The sequence below is a fragment of the Rattus norvegicus genome, chromosome 15 (assembly GCF_036323735.1).
Source record: "Rattus norvegicus strain BN/NHsdMcwi chromosome 15, GRCr8, whole genome shotgun sequence".
Taxonomy (NCBI): Eukaryota; Metazoa; Chordata; class Mammalia; order Rodentia; family Muridae; genus Rattus; species Rattus norvegicus.
This window is the reverse complement of record NC_086033.1, coordinates 5939240-5957988: the sequence shown is the minus strand read 5'-3', so window position 1 is coordinate 5957988 and position 18749 is coordinate 5939240. Positions and strand designations below refer to the sequence as shown.

At 44.0% G+C, this 18749-nt stretch overlaps 2 protein-coding genes across 2 annotated transcripts; one reads left to right on the top strand and one right to left on the bottom strand.

Annotated features, from left to right (window-relative positions):
* Positions 1-1975: 1975 nt before the first annotated feature.
* LOC134482247 (small integral membrane protein 14-like) lies at positions 1976-2275 on the bottom strand. Its single transcript, XM_063274940.1, has one exon. It carries the CDS (start codon positions 2273-2275, stop codon positions 1976-1978), a length of 300 nt encoding a protein of 99 aa, XP_063131010.1.
* Positions 2276-10263: 7988 nt separating this feature from the next.
* LOC134482176 (uncharacterized) lies at positions 10264-17639 on the top strand. Its single transcript, XM_063274920.1, has 5 exons — positions 10264-10594; positions 11335-11497; positions 12645-12776; positions 13234-13410; positions 17049-17639. The coding sequence occupies exons 1-5, from the start codon at positions 10444-10446 to the stop codon at positions 17131-17133; spliced, it is 708 nt and encodes a 235-aa protein (XP_063130990.1). The 5' UTR covers positions 10264-10443; the 3' UTR covers positions 17134-17639.
* The last annotated feature ends 1110 nt before the right edge of the window (positions 17640-18749 follow it).

The window sequence follows — 18749 nt, the reverse complement described above, 5'->3', positions numbered from 1 at the left end:
GGCTCCGATGATGGCATGCAGTCTTGGTTTCTGTTGCTTGGGTTCCTGCGCTTGCCTCTCGCCATCAGATTATCTCTAGTGTTACTTTGTTCTGCTATTTCTGACAGTGGCTAGACTGACCTATAAGCCTGTGTGTCAGGAGTGCTGTAGACCTGTTTTCCTCTCTTTCAGTCAGTTATGGGGACAGTGTGTTCTGCTTTCCGGCGTGTAGTTTTTCCTCTCTACAGGTCTTCAGCTGTTCCTGTGGGCCTGTGTCTTGAGTTCACCAGGCAGCTTTCTTGCAGCAGAAAATTTGGTCTTACCTGTGGTCCCGAGGCTCAGGTTCGCTCGTGGGGTGCTGCCCAGGGGCTCTCTGCAGCGGCAGCAACCAGGAAGACCTGTGCCGCCCCTTCCGGGAGCTTCAGTGCACCAGGGTTCCAGATGGTCTTTGGCTTTTTCCTCTGGCGTCCGAGATGTGTGTGCAGGGAGCAGTCTCTTCTGGTTTCCCAGGCTTGTCTGCCTCTCTGAAGGTTTAGCTCTCCCTCCCACGGGATTTGGGTGCAGAGAAGTGTTTATCCGGTCTGTTTCTTTCAGGTTCCGGTGGTGTCTCAGGCGCAGAAGTCCTGCCACTCCTGGGCCCTCCCCCACGGGAGCCCAGAGGCCTTATACAGTTTCCTCTTGGGCCAGGGATGTGGGCAGGGGTGAGCAGTGTTGGTGGTCTCTTCCGCTCTGCAGCCTCAGGAGTGCCCACCTGACCAGGCGGTTGGGTCTCTCTCTCACCGGGTCTGGGAGCAGAGAGCTGCTGCGGGCCGGGATCCGCGGGTGTGGGACTTCCGGTAAACACAGACCGTGCCTCCTAGAGAAATTCTGCTTCCCTGTCCCAAGCTCACCAGGCAGCTTTCTTGCAGCAGAAAATTTGGTCTTACCTGTGGTCCCGAGGCTCAGGTTCGCTCGTGGGGTGCTGCCCAGGGGCTCTCTGCAGCGGCAGCAACCAGGGAGACCTGTGCCGCCCCTTCCGGGAGCTTCAGTGCACCAGGGTTCCAGATGGTCTTTGGCTTTTTCCTCTGGCGTCCGAGATGTGTGTGCAGGGAGCAGTCTCTTCTGGTTTCCCAGGCTTGTCTGCCTCTCTGAAGGTTTAGCTCTCCCTCCCACGGGATTTGGGTGCAGAGAACTGTTTATCCGGTCTGTTTCTTTCAGGTTCCGGTGGTGTCTCAGGCGCAGAAGTCCTGCCACTCCTGGGCCCTCCCCCACGGGAGCCCAGAGGCCTTATACAGTTTCCTCTTGGGCCAGGGATGTGGGCAGGGGTGAGCAGTGTTGGTGGTCTCTTCCGCTCTGCAGCATCAGGAGTGCCCACCTGACCAGGCGGTTGGGTCTCCTCAATCATGTTTATTTAAAGTATTAACATCAGAAATTTTTAATGGGAATTATTTTAAAAAATCATTAAACAACCAAATCGATTTTCCTATTCTAGCCATATAAGCCAGCTGGACTTTGTAAGGAAAATGATCTAAAGCATCAGTGTCAAGGACTACAGAAAACTGCCACCCACAGGTAAACTGCCACAGTAAAGTGACTACAGCATGGTTCTGTCATTCATACCAGACAACCCAGAATAAATACCTTATAAAAAGAATTAAAATCTATCCAAACAACTTAAAATACTTAAATGCAGAAACCTTAATTTTCCTTCAGTTGGGCCAGAAACCACCACAGACGCTATGGTCAGTGTTCCAGGGAGAACGAGTGGAATGTTTAAGCCTAGGCCAACCAACATAGCCCTCGACTTTTCAAAGAAATCGTTTACTCAGGTATACTGTAAACAAGGACTGTGGCAACACAGGAAACAAAGGCAGTTGGCAAGTGAAACTTCTAGAAGCTCATGAAAACAATACCATCCAAACTGCAGATGGAAAAGGAGAGACAGGTAGTGCCAGGTTCTCTGCAGTCGTTCGGTCCTGCAGGGTGTCAAACAATCGCTGCTTCCCACACCAGGATGTTAGCCCACAGGAGGGGCTGGCGGGACCTGTCCACTGTGAGGACTGGAGGGCTTTCCAGGAAGGCTGAAGCCTCTCAGGTTAGGAGGCCTCAGTAGAAAGAGGAGCACAGCGATCACCATCCAGGCCATCAAGATCACAGTGATGCTGATGCCACTGTCACCGGAGGGCCCTGGCAATTCCCGAAGGCATTCTGTGTCGGTACAATAGGCCCGGGACTGCCGGAGCAGATTGATGAGTCTTCTCATGGCGCGTTCACGAGAGCAAATACATTCACAGGGATCAAATCCTCCTTCAGTCATGGTTGGTTACCAGCTTGATTTTACTCAACTCTTTAAAGCCACCCAAACAAGTGGTGGGTGGGGAGGGAGGTGGCCTGGAGTATTCTGGACGCCCCTGTCGCTGCGGCTGCTGCTGGCCGCCACCCTCCTCCCCTCCGGATTAGATAGTCAATGTCACTCTTAGCCACTAGACCCGGATCTGCGTTTTGCCTTTTGTATGGGTGGATCACGAGGTTGTCAAGTGTGGGCAGAATCTGGGAGACAGCTTTGCCTATCGAGGTTGGTGTTAGTCTTTGTATGGTTGCCAGGAACCAATTCCAGATCCTCTGGAAGAACAGTAAGTGATTTCAACTGCTGTGATATCTTCCCTGCCCCTTCCTCTATACTTTGATCTTTCTTTCTTTTTTTTTTTTCTTTTCCGGAGCTGGGGACCGAATCCAGGGCCTTGCGGTTTCTAGGCAAGCGTCTACAACTAAGCTAAATCCCCAACCCCATACTTTGATCTTTCTGTAGTCTCTCTGACTCCATCTGCCATAATGAAAACTTCATCTCATAAAACACTGTGGACAATAGCTACTGTGAAAAATACCATAAGTTGACAGAGCCTCCATTTTCACATAAATATATAAACACATAAATACCTAAAGAAACACAGAGACACACATAAACACAAGCACAGAACACACAAAGACACACAGAGACACACACAGCCCAAGTCATCATATTCTTTAGTAATTCTGTCCAGAGCCAAGTGGTTATAGGGATAGAAGAAAGTACAATTCCCAGCAATTTCAACTGAATATCATGTAATGCATATTTATGAAATGCATACTTCACAGTATTTTAGGATTCGAGTACATTATACTATCTATCCTTTATTTTCAAAAGTATCGAAAGTTATGAAGAGAATTCCAGCCTAGTATCAGACTTGTGTCCATCAGAATCAGAACAGTTTGCTGTTTGAAACTTTCTTTTATTACAACTGTTTCCTAATGTCACATAGGAAAACCGGCTTCAGCCAGAAATGCCTTTAGCTACCACATGCATCTGAATCTCACCCTGGGAAAACCATGAGAATCCATGAGAGAATGTGTGTGGCTCTTTGATGTCCAGCTTTCCTGTAGGTCTCTTCTGGCTTGCACGAACACCACTCCTTGATTCCTCCCTCTAAATGGCCGTGCAACCTTCTTGCCTTGCTCTGCTGCTGGTCACTGACAACTTGAGGAAGGTAAAAATTGCCTAGTGTGTTAGTGAAGCAGGCCTTTGAATGTCGCTCTGAGGGGTTTTGGGGAGAGAATCGACGTAGAGCAAACTCTGAATGGTGGTAACACCATAACTCTCAGGCCAGGTGCCTGCACTGAATGGCACAGAGAGGAAGCTAAGAGCTAGAATTTCCCTATTTCTGCTCCCTGCTCCACCCACATGGTAAGAGTCTCATTCACATCCTGCCAGCCAGTCCACTTCTACCAACTGCACCTCTCACGGCTACACTCACCCCTTCTAGGATGGAGTCTGTGCTTCCCGACTCTGAGCCAATGGAACCCTCCTTTCTTAAAATGCTTCTGTGACAGAATGGGAAACACGACCAGTGCAGTCACTGCTTCCTTCTGCCTTTTGCAGTCTCCTCCCGCCTGGTTCCCTCACAGCCTTCGCAGTCCAATGTGTCTATAAGAAAACAGGCTAAAGATGTCACCTTAATTCTCCTTTGACTTGTCTCTGGGAAGAGCCTTTTGCTACATCAGCCCAGATAGAAGAGTGAACGAGGAAAAAGAGAAGAGAAGACAGTAGATGGCCTAGGCAAGGGATAACTGAAGTTCTCCTTGTAACACAAGCTACTTCCCAAGATATTACCACTAATCCAGTTTCTGTGTCAATATGACCCACAAAACCTAACCACCTATCATTAGAGCACATTTGCTGACAAAATTTTGTTGCAGTTAAATTTCTATTATATGTCTTTCAAAACACATCTAAAAGTGGAGTGGGCTTTTCCAGCTAGATTCATGACCTCCTCTCTCCCACACAGCACCCATATTCAAATCACCTGTGACATCTTGTTTCCTAAACACAGGTATGGCTGTCACTTTTACTTTTCTCCATGGGATAGTTTAGGTAGAATGACCTGACCACACCTGTCCATCAATGATTGGCCTTCTAGCTTTAATGACTTCGAAAAATTTATGTTTGTTGATAATGGAAATCCTCCCACAGTATAAAGTCATTTGCTCCTGCTCTCAAACAGAGGAAAAGAAAGAGAGAGAAGGTCTGCCTGCTAGGCATAGTCAAGGTAGGTCAAGGCCTGTTGGCAGATTTTTCAGCCTGCTGAGGTATGGAACCTTAAGAGAAGGTGTACTTGAGGCTTAAATTTCTATTGACCTTGGTGGATAAAAACGAGGTAGTTTGGGGGATGGGAATGAATGCATTGTTTATTTTAACAATTTGTTTCTGTCAGCTTGTGGTTATGCTTCCCACAGTGCTATAGTAAAATAGGGCTTTGAGAAATGTGCTTGTTGTTTCCTTGTACCCACCAGCAGCCCTTTCATAGCTGTCTCTTTCCTCTTTTTTTGGCCTTTCCTCATCTGCCCCTCAGAGAACCTTTCCACTTCCTACCAGTCAGTCCACCAAAGTAGGGCCATGCCGTTTCAGGAAACTGGAATTTCTGAAAAGCCCATTGAATATGGAAAGCAATATCCCCCAGGATATGTCCTGCAGCTCAGAGTAAGATGTTGCAAAAAGAGGATAACTAACTGATCTCCCACTTTGTGCTTTCAAAAAGAACAAATACTTCAAAACCATAGTTTCTTCCGCCTCTCCATTACAGAATCTGATTTCAGCCCTGCACACTGTGCTCTCCTGGATCCATGGATGCTAAGCTGCAGGTTCTGGAGATGCCAACCACTCAGATGAATTCAATGTCTGCTCAACTCAGTCCATTCATTCTCAGTTCCTGGAGTCAATCCGTCCACCGACCCAGACGCCCATCGCCGATCGAGAGTATTCCACGCAGCGGATCGAGTTCCAGCAAGCAGAAGGATCTTCAGTCACAGAGCACATTGCGGAACTTTCCTGACATGCTGGACAGAACTAAGAGGATAGTGAGAAACAAGTTTGTGAAAAGGATCCTATGTCGCCATCTTCTGGGAAAATACAGAATTACATCCTATTACCTTACTTTGGAGTCTGAGGCTTCCTTCTAGTCTCCCATGTGCCTCTGTTCAAGACATAGATGCAGATATTCACAGCCAACCATTGGACTAAGCCTGGGGACCACAATGAAAGAGTTAGGGAAAAGCCTGAAGGAGATGAAGGGGATTGGAACCCAATATGAAGAACAACAATATCAATTAACTGGAGCCTTCAGAGTTCCTCGGGACTAAACTACCAACTAAAGAGGATATGTGGTCCCGGCCATGGCTCCTGATACATATAGTGTAGAGCATGTGTAGCAACAACTGGCTCATCTGACATCTCTGGGATGGGAGGCAACTGGCCCTGTAGAAACTTGATGTCCCAGAGCAGGGGGATGCTAGAGGGGTGAAGTGGAAGTGGGTAGGTAGGTGGAGGAGTGGCCTCTTAGAAACAAAGAGGATTGGGAGGGTATGGGGGTTCAAAGTGGAGAGACCAATGATGGGGATGACATTTGAAATGTAAACAAATAAAATGACTAGTGTATAATAGATGGTGACAGATGTCTCCATAAGGACTAGATATTCATTATCTGTAACAGGTTCATTGAAAGTCAAAATCCATAACTGTTGTGACTTACTTATTATTGAAATTTCACATAGATGAACACAATCAACATTTTAACTTCTCTCCTTGCACCCATAATAAATCATTAGTTACCTTTATAAAACAATTTAAAAAGCAATTAGTGTTTCTACTCTCTTAGGCTTCGATACAACGCCTCATTTTACTGTCCCTCTCTATGTTCCCTCCATTGCTGCCCTCTCCCTGTCTCTTCACATTTCACATTCCTATCCCTGACAGTGTCCCTCAGCAATCCATGAGTGAACTTGTACTTCCCTAAATGAGGACAGTCTGGCCCACGTCCCTAGACCCTCACACTAAACTGATCATACAGTCACACAGATTGAAGAATCAACAGCTAACACCCACACCCACATTTCAGTGAATATGTATCCCATTTGTCTCTTTCAGTCTGGATTGTCTCATCCAGAATGACTTTTACTAGATCCATTCATTGTCCTGCATAGTGCATGCTTCCTTTTTGCCTTTTGTAATTGTTAAGCAGCAATGCAGTGTGTAAATGCACCATGTTTTCTTTATGCAGTCATCCGTTAAGGGACAACTTAAATATTTCCAAATTCTAAGCATTATAAATGAGCTTCACTGAACATGGTTGAGCAAGGGTCTGTATTCTAGGATGAATCAACATCTGGACATGAGACCTGGAGTTGTATCTTAAGGTACAACAATTTTCACCTTCCTGAAGAACCATCATACTGATCTCCGAAGTTGCTGTAGAAGTTTGCCTTTCCACCAGGAGAGTATGAATGTTCCCCTTGCTCCATAACCCAATCAGCTTGAGTTGTCACATGTGTTATTAACCTTAGTCATACTGACAAGTGTGAAAAGTGATCTCAGAGTAATTTTAATTTGCATTTGCGTGATGTAGAAGGATGATGAATATTTCTTATGAATTTCTGTCATTTGAGTTTCTTTTATTATGAATGTTATGCTTAGATATGTAGCACTTTTTAATTATTTTTCTTCATATACAGTGTTTTAGTTTTTCCAATATATATTTATATTAGCCTGTTGGGCCCTACCTTGGAGTGTTTCCCTTCCCCCTCGCTGTGCCTTTCAGCCTACTATGGCCAGAAGTTGTTTACACCCTTGGCAGCTTCTCTCGGTCCCTGATTTGGGGCCAGGACCTTCCATGGCACCCATTCCTCTTGCTGAGCCTTTCAGCTTCTTATTGTTAAGAAGTTGTTTACGCCCCTGTGTTGGGGCCGGGACTTGCCACGATGCAGATTTTTCCTGTTTTCCTATTTTCCTGGTTGGGGTTTTCACCTGCTTTATTGTTTTTCCACGGCTTTTGCCTCTGGTATATAAGGAGATCTCAGTAAAGCGTGGACAGCCTTCTTTTAACATGAATGACCCGAGTGTGTGTTTCTTCTTAACTCTTATAGGCCTATGCCCGGTTCTGAGTGTCCTGATGACACAGGCATCATCAAATGGAGGTCCCACCAAGATTGGAAAAGAGAGGACAACCTGACGAGATGGTCCCAGGAAGCCGGCCAGTGAAGGAGGGACGTATTGGGGAAAATGGGCCAGGAAAGGTCCCAGTAAGCAGGATACAGAAGCACCGTGGGCATTGAAAGCACGTGCAAAGAAAAATAAAGATTTGGGGTACTGGTGAGTAAACCTTGTAAAAAGGGACAAGGTAATAATGGTCAAATGTTTTTGTGTACGTGTTCTTTTAGAGTTATGCTAAAATCTAGAGAAGCAAAGTTAATTCTCATCGATGCTTTTAGTCTTTGGACCCTGATTAGAGACAGTTTACACCCTAGACAAGAGAGAAAATGGTTTGAGAAAAACATTCCTCCCAGACTCTCCACAGATGCTTTGGCAAAAGAAGGAAAGTGAGATTAAGCTTTTTAAGAGCTCTCCTGGGGACATCCTGCCTCCTTGCTGGCTCCTATTGGAGAAGTGCTTATTTCTGGTTCTGTGTCCTTTAGGTAGGGTATCTGCGTCCTTTTGGTGGGACACCATCTAGCTCCTTCCCTCTATGTCTATTGTCTGTCCTTGTTGCACCAAGCTGTCCATGGATGTCAATGTATGTCTGGGTTGTGCTTCTTGTTGCTTGAATGTTTTGTGTTTCATGTTTAAAAGAAAAAATGGTGAAAACTTTAAATGCTGGTTGATTTCCCCCTTGATTTAGTTTTAAGTCCTTTCAAGAAAGGAACAAATAAATAAAACAGTTTCAATTGACCTTTGGAGCCCAGCATCCTAGATAACTGGTTATCTCTGGTGTTAACTGCCATGTGTGTCTCTGACTGAATCCTGCCTCAATGGAGGAATGTAGCTAGGAGCCTAGGTCTATCCACTGGGGAAGCTCCCCAGGGGGCTGGCTCAATGTCTACACTAGCTGGCCTTAAAGGTGCCAGCAGCTTCAAAGCTTCTATGGTAATGGAGCTGTTAGCTGTTTCTCTTAGAGAAATCTTTGACTGTGATATTTGGAATCAACAGGTAACAAGGTGCTTCTTTTAAAATGACAGCTAAAGAAGTAAAAATGGTGTTTGATCTAAGTACTAAAGATATGTGTAGTCACTTCATTTTTTTCTGTTTGGTTTTAAATGTATAATAAGCTTTACATGTCTTGGCTATAAGTGACTGGCTTTTAAGTTATTGGGTATGGTTGAAAATTTGTAATATTTGTAATAGAATGTTGGCTTAAAAAAGGAGTCATTCGAGAAAACACGTGGCATGTGCCAACCCAGGGAAACAGGTCTAGATTGGGATAATATTTTAATATAACTCTTATCATGGAAACCGGACTTGTAAAAGAATTTAGGGCAATGTCTCTTTGGTGAGGTATTAGAGCCTGCAATATCGATCCTTCATATGCAAGGCTTGGCCGTCATACTTTATAGCATGAGGAATGGACTTGGTGTTTTGGAGAGACTGGATTTTGGAGGATAGTTTGGTGGAGGGTGAGTTTTGCTTTCCAAAGTTATGGCAGTGCTCTGATGTTACAAAGGAAACTTGAAGATTGTGGCTAATGATTGCCAGTGTTACATTGACTACAGTTTACAGTCTGATCACAGACAGACCTCGGAATTCTAACTCACACATATCTGTGCTTAAGAAAAAATCAAACAGGTGTAGATTGTCACAAGGGTTGATGAGGCTATGGAACTTATAAGAGCATGACAGCCTGCTTCCTCCAACTGCTATTTCAAGAAATACATATAGAATTATTATAGATTTAAAAGATTGGTCTTTTTTTCTTTTCTTTTCTTTCTTTTTTTTTTTTTTTTTTTTTTTTTGGTGCTGGGGACCGACCCGGGGCCTTGCTCTACCACTGAGCTAAATTCCCAACCCCTAAGAGATTGTTTTTATACTGTTTCTTGCACTCTTGGGTTGTTGTGAAATATTTCATTTCTTGTGTTTCCTTGGGTTTTGTTTGACTTGACCATACATTTGTATGCCTTTTTGAAAGAAAAATGTACTAATTTTTATTTATTTTGGTGAATTGTTCTTTGGATGACTTTTGTCTGTGGTTCCTCTGAATGCAGTTCCAACGGTGGCCAGAGAGACACCAGATACTGAGTTATAAATGATGGTTAAGCACCCTGTAGGTCCTCAGAGTGAAGCCAGCAGGTTGCCCAGGTTGAACTCCAATTCTAGCTCCCAGTGCACCATGATGTGCTACAGCTTCTCTGCTTCCTCCTGCTCTTCCTTGGCCAGCAGCACCTCTGCATTCTGCCCCTCCATGGCTCTCGCTTGGGTCTCAGTTCCTCCCTCACCTTTGGGGATTTTAACTTTAAGAATGGACAGAAAGTTTACAATTTGATGTTTGCTCTATACCTGAGAAGCTTTTTTGCCAGGAAAAGGGAGTTTCCATTGCACAAAATGGGATGGTAAGACAGAGATTTCAGGAAAAAACATGGGTGAATATATTGAAACCATGACCCCTCTCAAGGCACAATCCATGAAACAACAGGTCCAGCTTGCATACATTTAAAGGAGTAGGAAAAAATATTGGCCTCTAGGGAACAGTAAAAATTGTGGCAAATGGATTATATGTCACATGCACGGACCCTGGATTTATACATTTCAGGAAGAAGAATATCCCTCATCCACGGTCTTTAGATCTTTGGCTGTTAACCAAGATGTTCTATCCATTTCAAGGCCTGATACAACTCTCCCTCTCCTCAGCAACTGAGTTGTAATGAAGGAGTGAGAACTCTGAAGCTCTGGAAGGAGAGTGAGCGAATGGGTGTTCCCTGGCTCAAAAGTGAGTCTCTGGAAAAGCCACTGCAGAAACTGGTCAGTCTGGGTGGAGGTAGTTAGCAAGTAAGCTATGGCATTTCCCAGTGACATCACCGGTAGTGTCTTCCTTGGAAATTCTCTTGTATCCAGGAGACACTAGAATGTTCTGTGATGTCAGCAGTGTTGTGGTGACACCAACTGCCTGAGCGATTTCCCTTCATTTCCTAATGGGTTCCCGAGGAGGCATGTTCTCCAGGATCCTCAGTCTCTTTCGGAGGGACAATCATATCCATGCAGGCACCAGACCAAGGCAGAGGGAGGCTAGCCTTCCATCACGTTGGAGAAGAAGACGAATGGAAAGGTCCTTGAGGAGGTCAAGTGAGTACTGGGCAGGGCAAGGGGAGCTCCCTGGAGGAGGTTGGCTTGTGTTGGTCCTTCCAGGAGTAGGACGTATGATTTAGAGCCTCAGTCTTCCTAATGGCTGACCCAGACACAATAATTTCTGATCATTAGTTTGACAGAAAACCAAGAACTGTTATATGTCAAGGGGCTTTCCTTGGATCTCTTTAGTGTCCTGGGCAGTGTCAAAGAATACCAGGATGAGCCTTTATAAGAATAACAAAGTGTCTCTTCCAGGATCGGCTGTTGAAACACTTCATTCTCAGCAGTGTCCTGTAGATTACTTGGGTAATTGATGCCAAGAGGGATACTCTCCTGGTCATATATCAAGGTCTCAGTTACTTTGTCCTTGAACACACATGATTAGGGATTCAAGATGTTAAGCAGTTTGAACTCAAGGACTTACCTGCCTCACATCAGACATTAGCTGAGAAGGTCCTCCAATTCTTCTTGTTTAGGCCAGCTTTAGAATTTCAGTGACAGAGGAATGGATTTAGGAGGTGTGGTCTATATCTATGATGGCATATGTCATCATATGGCTCTGACGGTGGGAACAGGGAACTAGCTGAGTTCAGCTTAAAGATAGCTTTCTTGCTCTGTCAGGGATTCACTGTATCTGTAGAACTGTTCATCCTCAGACTTCTGTTTAGAGTAAGCATAGTTTTTCTTGACACTGTGTCCACATATATGCCTGTTTACTGGTATTTATCTACCTACAGAGTTTGATCAGAAGGCATCGTCCCAACCCTCCACGACACCTGTTGAAGAGGAGAGAATGAAGCGTTTAGAGAACATCAAAATTGCTCTCCAGAAGATGCAGAAGGAGAGAGATGAACTCAGGAGTATCCTGGCCGATTACCCGGGAAAGAATTTAAATGACAGGTAGTCACAATGCAAGTTCTGTTAAATCCACATTTCCTCACATCACAGTAGGCTACAACTCCAGGGTGTCCTCATGGTCAAAATCACTTTCCTGATTGCATCAGAATGTGAAGTTCAGATGGGAATGGGATGGTGGCACAGGCTATTTTAATTCCTACAAACGTAAATCATAGCCTGTGGCCTGATTGTATCACTGCTGAGAGTGAGGGTAGTAGTGTGTGTGCTCTCATTGTGTGGTTTAAGGAGACTGGACAGGTGTTGGCTTGTGGGAATTTCTAGGTGCTCTGATTATGACCAATCATTGTTGTAATTGACGTGGAGATGCTTTGGGTTCAATAGGTCCTGTGATGAGCTGGAGGGACCCAATCCCACTTGCTGCCTCACAGTGTGTGACTGGACTGACAACAGGGGATCATTGGTTTTCTCTGATTTTATTCATTGTATTTGGAGATAATGCCACATCCTTATATTTAATTGGCATTCTAATTGTATTTGAGAGAGAGAGAGAGAGAGAGAGAGAGAGAGAGTGTTTTGTGTGAGTTTGTGTGTGTGTATGCATGTGTGAGTGTGTTTGTGTGTATCACTTAAGATCTGGGTATTCTATGTATTGATTTGGCCTGAGAATTATCCTGTGTCAATTTCCATGGCATGATAATGATGAGGGTGAGAGCCTCACTGTGAGCAGTAGAACATTTCACATCTGCTCAGGTGGACGCACATGGAAATCTCCTGGTGCGTGTTATAAATTCTTTTCCCTGTAAATACTGTTCATGTTCCTTTGGGTTTTCATGTAGCAATAGATTCTATGATTGAGAATTGTTACCTAAGAACAGGAGAATAGTCTTCATGGGCTTAAGTTGGAGCCTGGATTGTGACACAGGGTCCTCGAATGTTCTTGGCAAGCTAGTCTATTCCTTCAAACCCCCTCAGGGAGCTCAAGCAAATCAGCTCCCTCCTTCTGTTTCCTGGCACTGCTGTCTCCGTGTTCACAATACTAAACTTAATAAATATCAAATGACCCAGTACCAAGAAGCAAGGGCGTGGCATGTCCTAGGCTGGGGTAGTTCAGGATTCAGTCTGAATTCATGTAATTCTTGAATCCTTCATTCATAATGTTATTTCATCTTTGGACCATGCCTTACCACAGGAACAACTTTGAGTCTGAGATGCTCACGATGCAGCACCAGGAAGTGATGACCGACATGAAGAAAATGAGCGAGCAGGTCAATAGAGCTTTGGTCAAATGTACACACCTCACACTGGAAAATGACTGGTACTGGTGAGTAACTTACAAGGTTGTGACCCCAGCACAGGGCACAGCATGTGTCAGCCCATTCTTATCTTTGAAGTAAAGTAGGATCAGGCTTTATAGGGTTTGAAGCAGACAAGGAAGCCTGTGTCTAAGGAAGGCTCTAGGACACACAGGACACAGAAAGATTGGCCTCCAAGCGACATTCTAATAAAATGGACAAATAAGCACACATGGGGATTAAGTCCTCTTCTGGGAAAAACTTGAATCAATGGTGTCAGGTTTTTGAGAAGTGCCCTGAGTCTTCTGGAATGTGGCTCTTTTCTCCATTTGACCTGTCTCTAGGTCATGCTCCATGGCTACTGTGGACTTGGACTATAATCTGAGACTCTCTTCAGATCAGGACCCTAGAAGAAGTAATGGACTTGGAGACGTGGGAGGAAGTTGGAGACTGGCTGGGAGTCACCATTTTTTCTTTGTGTCTCAGCCGCAGCTTCTGCCCCCTCCTAACTGAGTTGTTTGAGCTGAAGAACAATGCCCAGAGAGCACGGCATGAGAACAGGGAGCTTCTATGGGAACAGATTGCACTGGAAGAGTCTATTAAGGAAACAACAAGGTTCTGTGGGGAAGCCAGTATGAAAATCCGTGTAACAAGCAGCCTCAGGTAGGATGAATGAAGCATCAAGGGCAGGTTTTCCTGATATCTAAGCATAAACCAAGTCAAACCAGTTTAACCTTTCTCCACCTTATCCAGACACTCTCCTGGGTCTCATCCAGTTGTTCATCTCTTTGAACATTTACAAAACTTTCTGTGATGTTAGCTTCATGCAAGAAACTGGAGGGTTGACAACCAAATCCTCCTGCTCAACTAGAAAATGCATTTCCTTAAGGGGGATCTGTTGATCACACATTGCACACTTACATGCCATTATGCTAGAGGGATGCCATGAGGTAGCCGTCTTTGTAGTGCACAGAACTGATTAGAGTTCAGTTCAATTGCCAAAAGAATGGCTCTCATTGTCAATCATGATGGGGCTTGTGAACTTTCTCTCCTTTTCCCCGTACATTGAAAATGGTCCCTCCTGCCTGTCCAAATCGTGGTTTCTAGTGACAGAGCTTGAGAAGCAGTTTGTCCGTCCTGTTTTATGTCAGTGTTTTAGTGTTCTTTCCTGTGGCTTATGTCCTGGAGCTGACTGGATGAACAGGGATGTAGGAAAGACTTCTCTCAGGGTGAGGGTTTGTGTGAGATGTGTGAGGATTAGAGGGATATTTTTGTCCAGCTCTCTCAACCTAGTGTGCCCAAGAAGTGCATTCCCTACACAGGTTTACTCTATAAGGGATGGATAGCAGTGTCTAAGCTCTCACTTGACACATTTCCTTTGCCTCATCTGCATTCAACAACTGTTCTTCCAGCATGATGGCCTCCCCATTCTTTTCTGCTTCTCACTTATGATTTCTGTTCTCTCTCTCTCTCTCTCTCTCTCTCTCTCTCTCTCTCTCTCTCTCTCTCTCTCCCCCTCTCTCCCTCTCTCCCTCTCTCCATCTCTCTCTGACTCTGTGTGTGTGGGGGGGTGTTTTTTGTGTGTTTGTGGGTACATATATGTGTGATCATGTTTATGACTATGGTGCATATTGTACTTTGGAAGTTGTTTGTTTTAATTGTTTGTGATATGGGGGTCTTATATATATAAGTGTGTGTATATGTGTGCTTTTTCACATGTGTGTGTGAAGTCATCAAGTTTCTGAACACAGACACATATATATATTTATATATATTGTATAAGTCTATATGTGCATATTTAGAAACATGTAAAAGTATACACACACTAACACACACACACACACACACACACACACACACACACACCACAAACACTCTGAGAGAGAAAGAAGAAGAGAAAACATAATCTTTCCAATTACATTTTAAACTGTTCTTAATGGGGTCTTGATCACTATTCAAACTATTTACACTGGGAAAACTATTCATAAATATTGATATTACTTGGAGAAAACTTGAATAGGGTACAGGGATGTGAGGAGAGGCTGCTGTGTGAAATCTATATACCTCAGTATAGAAACTGATGACTCAGAGCTCTTCTGCCTTCTTTGCTCTCGGTGTATAGTAACACTGGAAGGTCATGTGGCTTGTTGTGTCTTCTCAGCATCCTGGTTATGTTAATCATTACCTGCCACCACTTTCTTTCCAGATTGGCCTAAACTTGGTTGAATATACCTTGGCTTTGGAGTTTGGACTGGAATTTGTTAATTGAAAGATTAATTTGCTTAGAGTTGAATCTGCAAGCAGAAGATGTCCAGGAGTTATGCTGAGGTGGAATCACATCTTTGCCTCAGACAGAAACTTAGGCTCAAAATCGTCCAAAGCACTCACCCTGTGCTGTGTTGTGGCACTCTTAACCATTGTTATTCAAAATCATTTGATCTGAGTGAAAATCATCTGTAAAGAGGGTTTAGAACAGTGATGACCCTCAGACATTGCTGGAGGTGTCAAATGGGTAGCCCTGTGAGAAGCTGTGTACAACTCTTGTGAAAGTTCAACCTTTTGACACAGCGATTCCAGAACAAGAAGTAGGTGTGAGCAGAGAAACTGTGGCATATTAGTGTTTAGTGGTTCACCTCAGAGCAGCCATGAAGCAAAATTACCCAGATGTCCATCAGTCAGAAAGTGAAAAGGTACAATGTTGTCCAGCCCTTCCATGGACTGCGGCTGAGTTTGATTATACCTGCCAGCATTTGGCTTTGAATTAGCCTTCTCTTACTCGAATTATATCTGATAGCATCCCAGTACAAGTTTTACCTTGGATTGTGGTTATGGAGATTTCCTAGCTGTTTGTGCTGGTAGTTTGTTTCCCCTGTCAGGTACTGTATGGTAAAGGGACCTCATATTGGAAAATGCAGCTCACTTTGCATGCACTGGGAAACAGTGAGCAGAGGACTGAAGAGGCTCACCTGCCCCCCCCCCCAGTGCTCTGTTGCCTGAAATCAGCCTCCTGTGCACGGCCTTGTGACCTTGCTAAGCAGGCTTGGCTAACAGGCCTAGATGTCACATTTCTAATTTCTGATTTTCAGGGGAATACACTTTATTGGCTGAGCTGTCTTTAGGCTATGCTCACTGTGTACTTACTCCACTCCAGGTTTTTTTTTTTTCTTATGCCACAATAGTAGACTGGGTGATCCCTTCTATTACCATTAACTGGGAAACTAACCACATTCTGCAAATTACTCTGCTTGTATATGTGAACAAATATATTTGGGTGAGTTCAAAAGTGTGTATGTCTGGGTGTTTGTCTGTCTATGTCTGTATACATGTATGTCTCCATGGACAATATAATCTTCTAATGACCAGGATGAGGAGAAAATGGAGGAAAGTCTGCAGGACCCCCTGAATCAGCAAAAACTGGTCACTGAGCAAAAGGCCTAGTCTGAGAAGATGCAGCATCATTTCGGTGTCACTGAGAGGATTTGAAAGCACAGGATGAGAGGACCCAAGTAGATTCCCTGTACTTATAAACTGTCTTATTGGGTGTGTGACTTTCTCCATAGTTCTCAGCACCTGTCACCTAGGAGCAGCTCAGAATATTTTTCTTGTCCATTTTAAAAGAAATTCCGTCCATGAAGTGTATGTGATCCATAGAGATTCTGGCTATTGTGTACTGATCCCTCCAGTCTGTGCTCTCTTGTATTATCTGAGCCCAGTGCCTTTAGGTCTCCCCACAAATAGTTTTACGATACACATAAACAAAGGAGTGGTATAGTTTATTTTCTGCATGAGTATCTCCTTTGGACTTCAATGCCTACCCTCGGCAAGATTTCCATGCAGCATATTCTTGCCAAGTATAATATCACTTCAGTGTTCATGTACTTCTTGAGATATTGTTCCTCTGGGTCTTTACAGATTTTGAGGTTGTCATGTGGACCCCAGGCATATTCCTGCACTGGAGGAATTATAATAGTCTTCATTTCAGTGATGGCCAGACTTCCAAGGCCTTCCTATTGTTTTCTAGTTTGTTCATATCTCTCCTCATCTGACATTGAGACATTGCTACATGATATTAAAATATAATGTATACGTATGATTGGAATTATCTGCTGTTCACTGTTTAATTTTTAGCAGTTTTAAAAGCTGGGAAAATATGCAGGCTTGTGGGATCTCTTACCCTTCTCTCTTGGGCATGAGAGAATGACCTCAGATGAAAGATCATCCTGGATTATCCTGCTGAATTGTGCTGCTGTGTATGGGATAAGTGACATGGCAGGTTCTCACCAGGCCTTTTCCACCCCTAGGTCTGAACACTGCAGCAGAAGCTTTCCCAGGGCACAGAGCAGGATTACAGCTCTCAGAGACAGGACTGTCCACCAGGAGCACTGAGGGTGCAAAGATTGACACCACCTCCCACATCTCAGTCCTTGTAACCATACCAATCTTGGGCTAAATTTGAAAGACCTTGAGATGTGGCCAGGAACACGCCTCACGTTTAACCTTTTGACGACTTGTCCATCAACAACCAACCACTCCAAGTGAGGCAGGTCTACATTCATCTTGAGGAGATTTTTACCATCTTACCTGCCGTTCTGCTGTGTTTGCAAGGCCAGCAACAGGCTGGAGTTATATGTTGAAGAATCAGCAGGAATTGAATGCTGACTAATTTACTTGTTATATTTGTTTTTAGTTTGAAGTTTGGTTTTATGCATTTGGTTTTATTTGTTTACGTTTGAAGTTTTGGTATTTATTTGTTAACTTTAGTTTTTTAATTAATATGCTATATTCTTAAGGCTATATACATTGAACTCATTGACTCCCCACTTTAAAGTGTTCTCGAATAAATCAATTTTTGCCAATAAATAAAAATGTGACCTTTAACCCTTCACTCACAAGACCGTCCTGAGTCGTGTGTGGTTCTTCCTCCTGTAACAGCACAAGTATAAGGCAACAGTGGTGCTCTGCAAGTCTCATGCAGCTTAGGCTTTACCATCAGTTCACAGCCAGCCAGAACTGCACAGGAAACTGTGCTCTTGATGTAGACAGTGTATCGTGCTCTGTGGATCCCACATACATGACGAAAATTATCCTTGCTTTATCCTTGTGCTCACAAATTTAGCTTCCTTTATAATGACAAACAAAGGAGAAACACAAGTATTTCTCTAATACATTAGAGGAAATAAAAACATTCAGTATAGGAATATAAAAAGCGATCAGGACACACAGAGCTGTATGCCTCTGCATTCCTTATAATAAAGCATCGGTTATAACTGCACATTTATTGAATTCCAGCAATTTTGGAGGAACGATATTTTTAAATTTTTTTATTAGATATATTTCTTTACTTACATTTCAAACGTTATTCCCCATCCTTGTTTCCTTCCTTAAGCCCCCATTCCCTTCCCTCTCCCTTCCCCATATGTGTATCCCCTATACATCCCCCTTATTGTTCACCACTATTCCCCTGCACTGCCCCTGGAACATTTTCTTTATTGTTTTTGTTGGTTTGTTTGTTGTTATTCTTTTTCTCCCATTTTTATTAAATTGGGCATTTCTTATTTACATTTCAAATGTTATTCCTTTTCCCGGTTTCCTGTCCATCAGCCCCCTAACAACTCCCCTTCCCGTTCTAAATGGGTGTCCCCTCCCTGTCCAACCCCCATTACTGCCCTCTCCAACATTCCCTACGCTGGGGGTTCAACCTTGGTAGTACCAAGGGCTTCCCCTTCCACTGTTGCCCCAACAATGCTATTTACTGTTACCTACGCAGGGTCAGTCCATGTGTCAGTCCAGTCTTTGGGTAGTGGTTTGGTCCCTGGAAGCTCTGGTTGGTTCTTATGGGGTTGCAAGCCCCTTCAGCTCCTTCAGTCCTTTCCCTAGTTCCTCCAATGGGTGTCCCGTTCTCAGTTCAGTGGTTCGCTTCAGGCATTTGACTCTGTATTTGACATGTTCTGGCTGTGTCTTTCAGGAGAGATCTATATCCGGTTGATGTCAGCATGCACTTC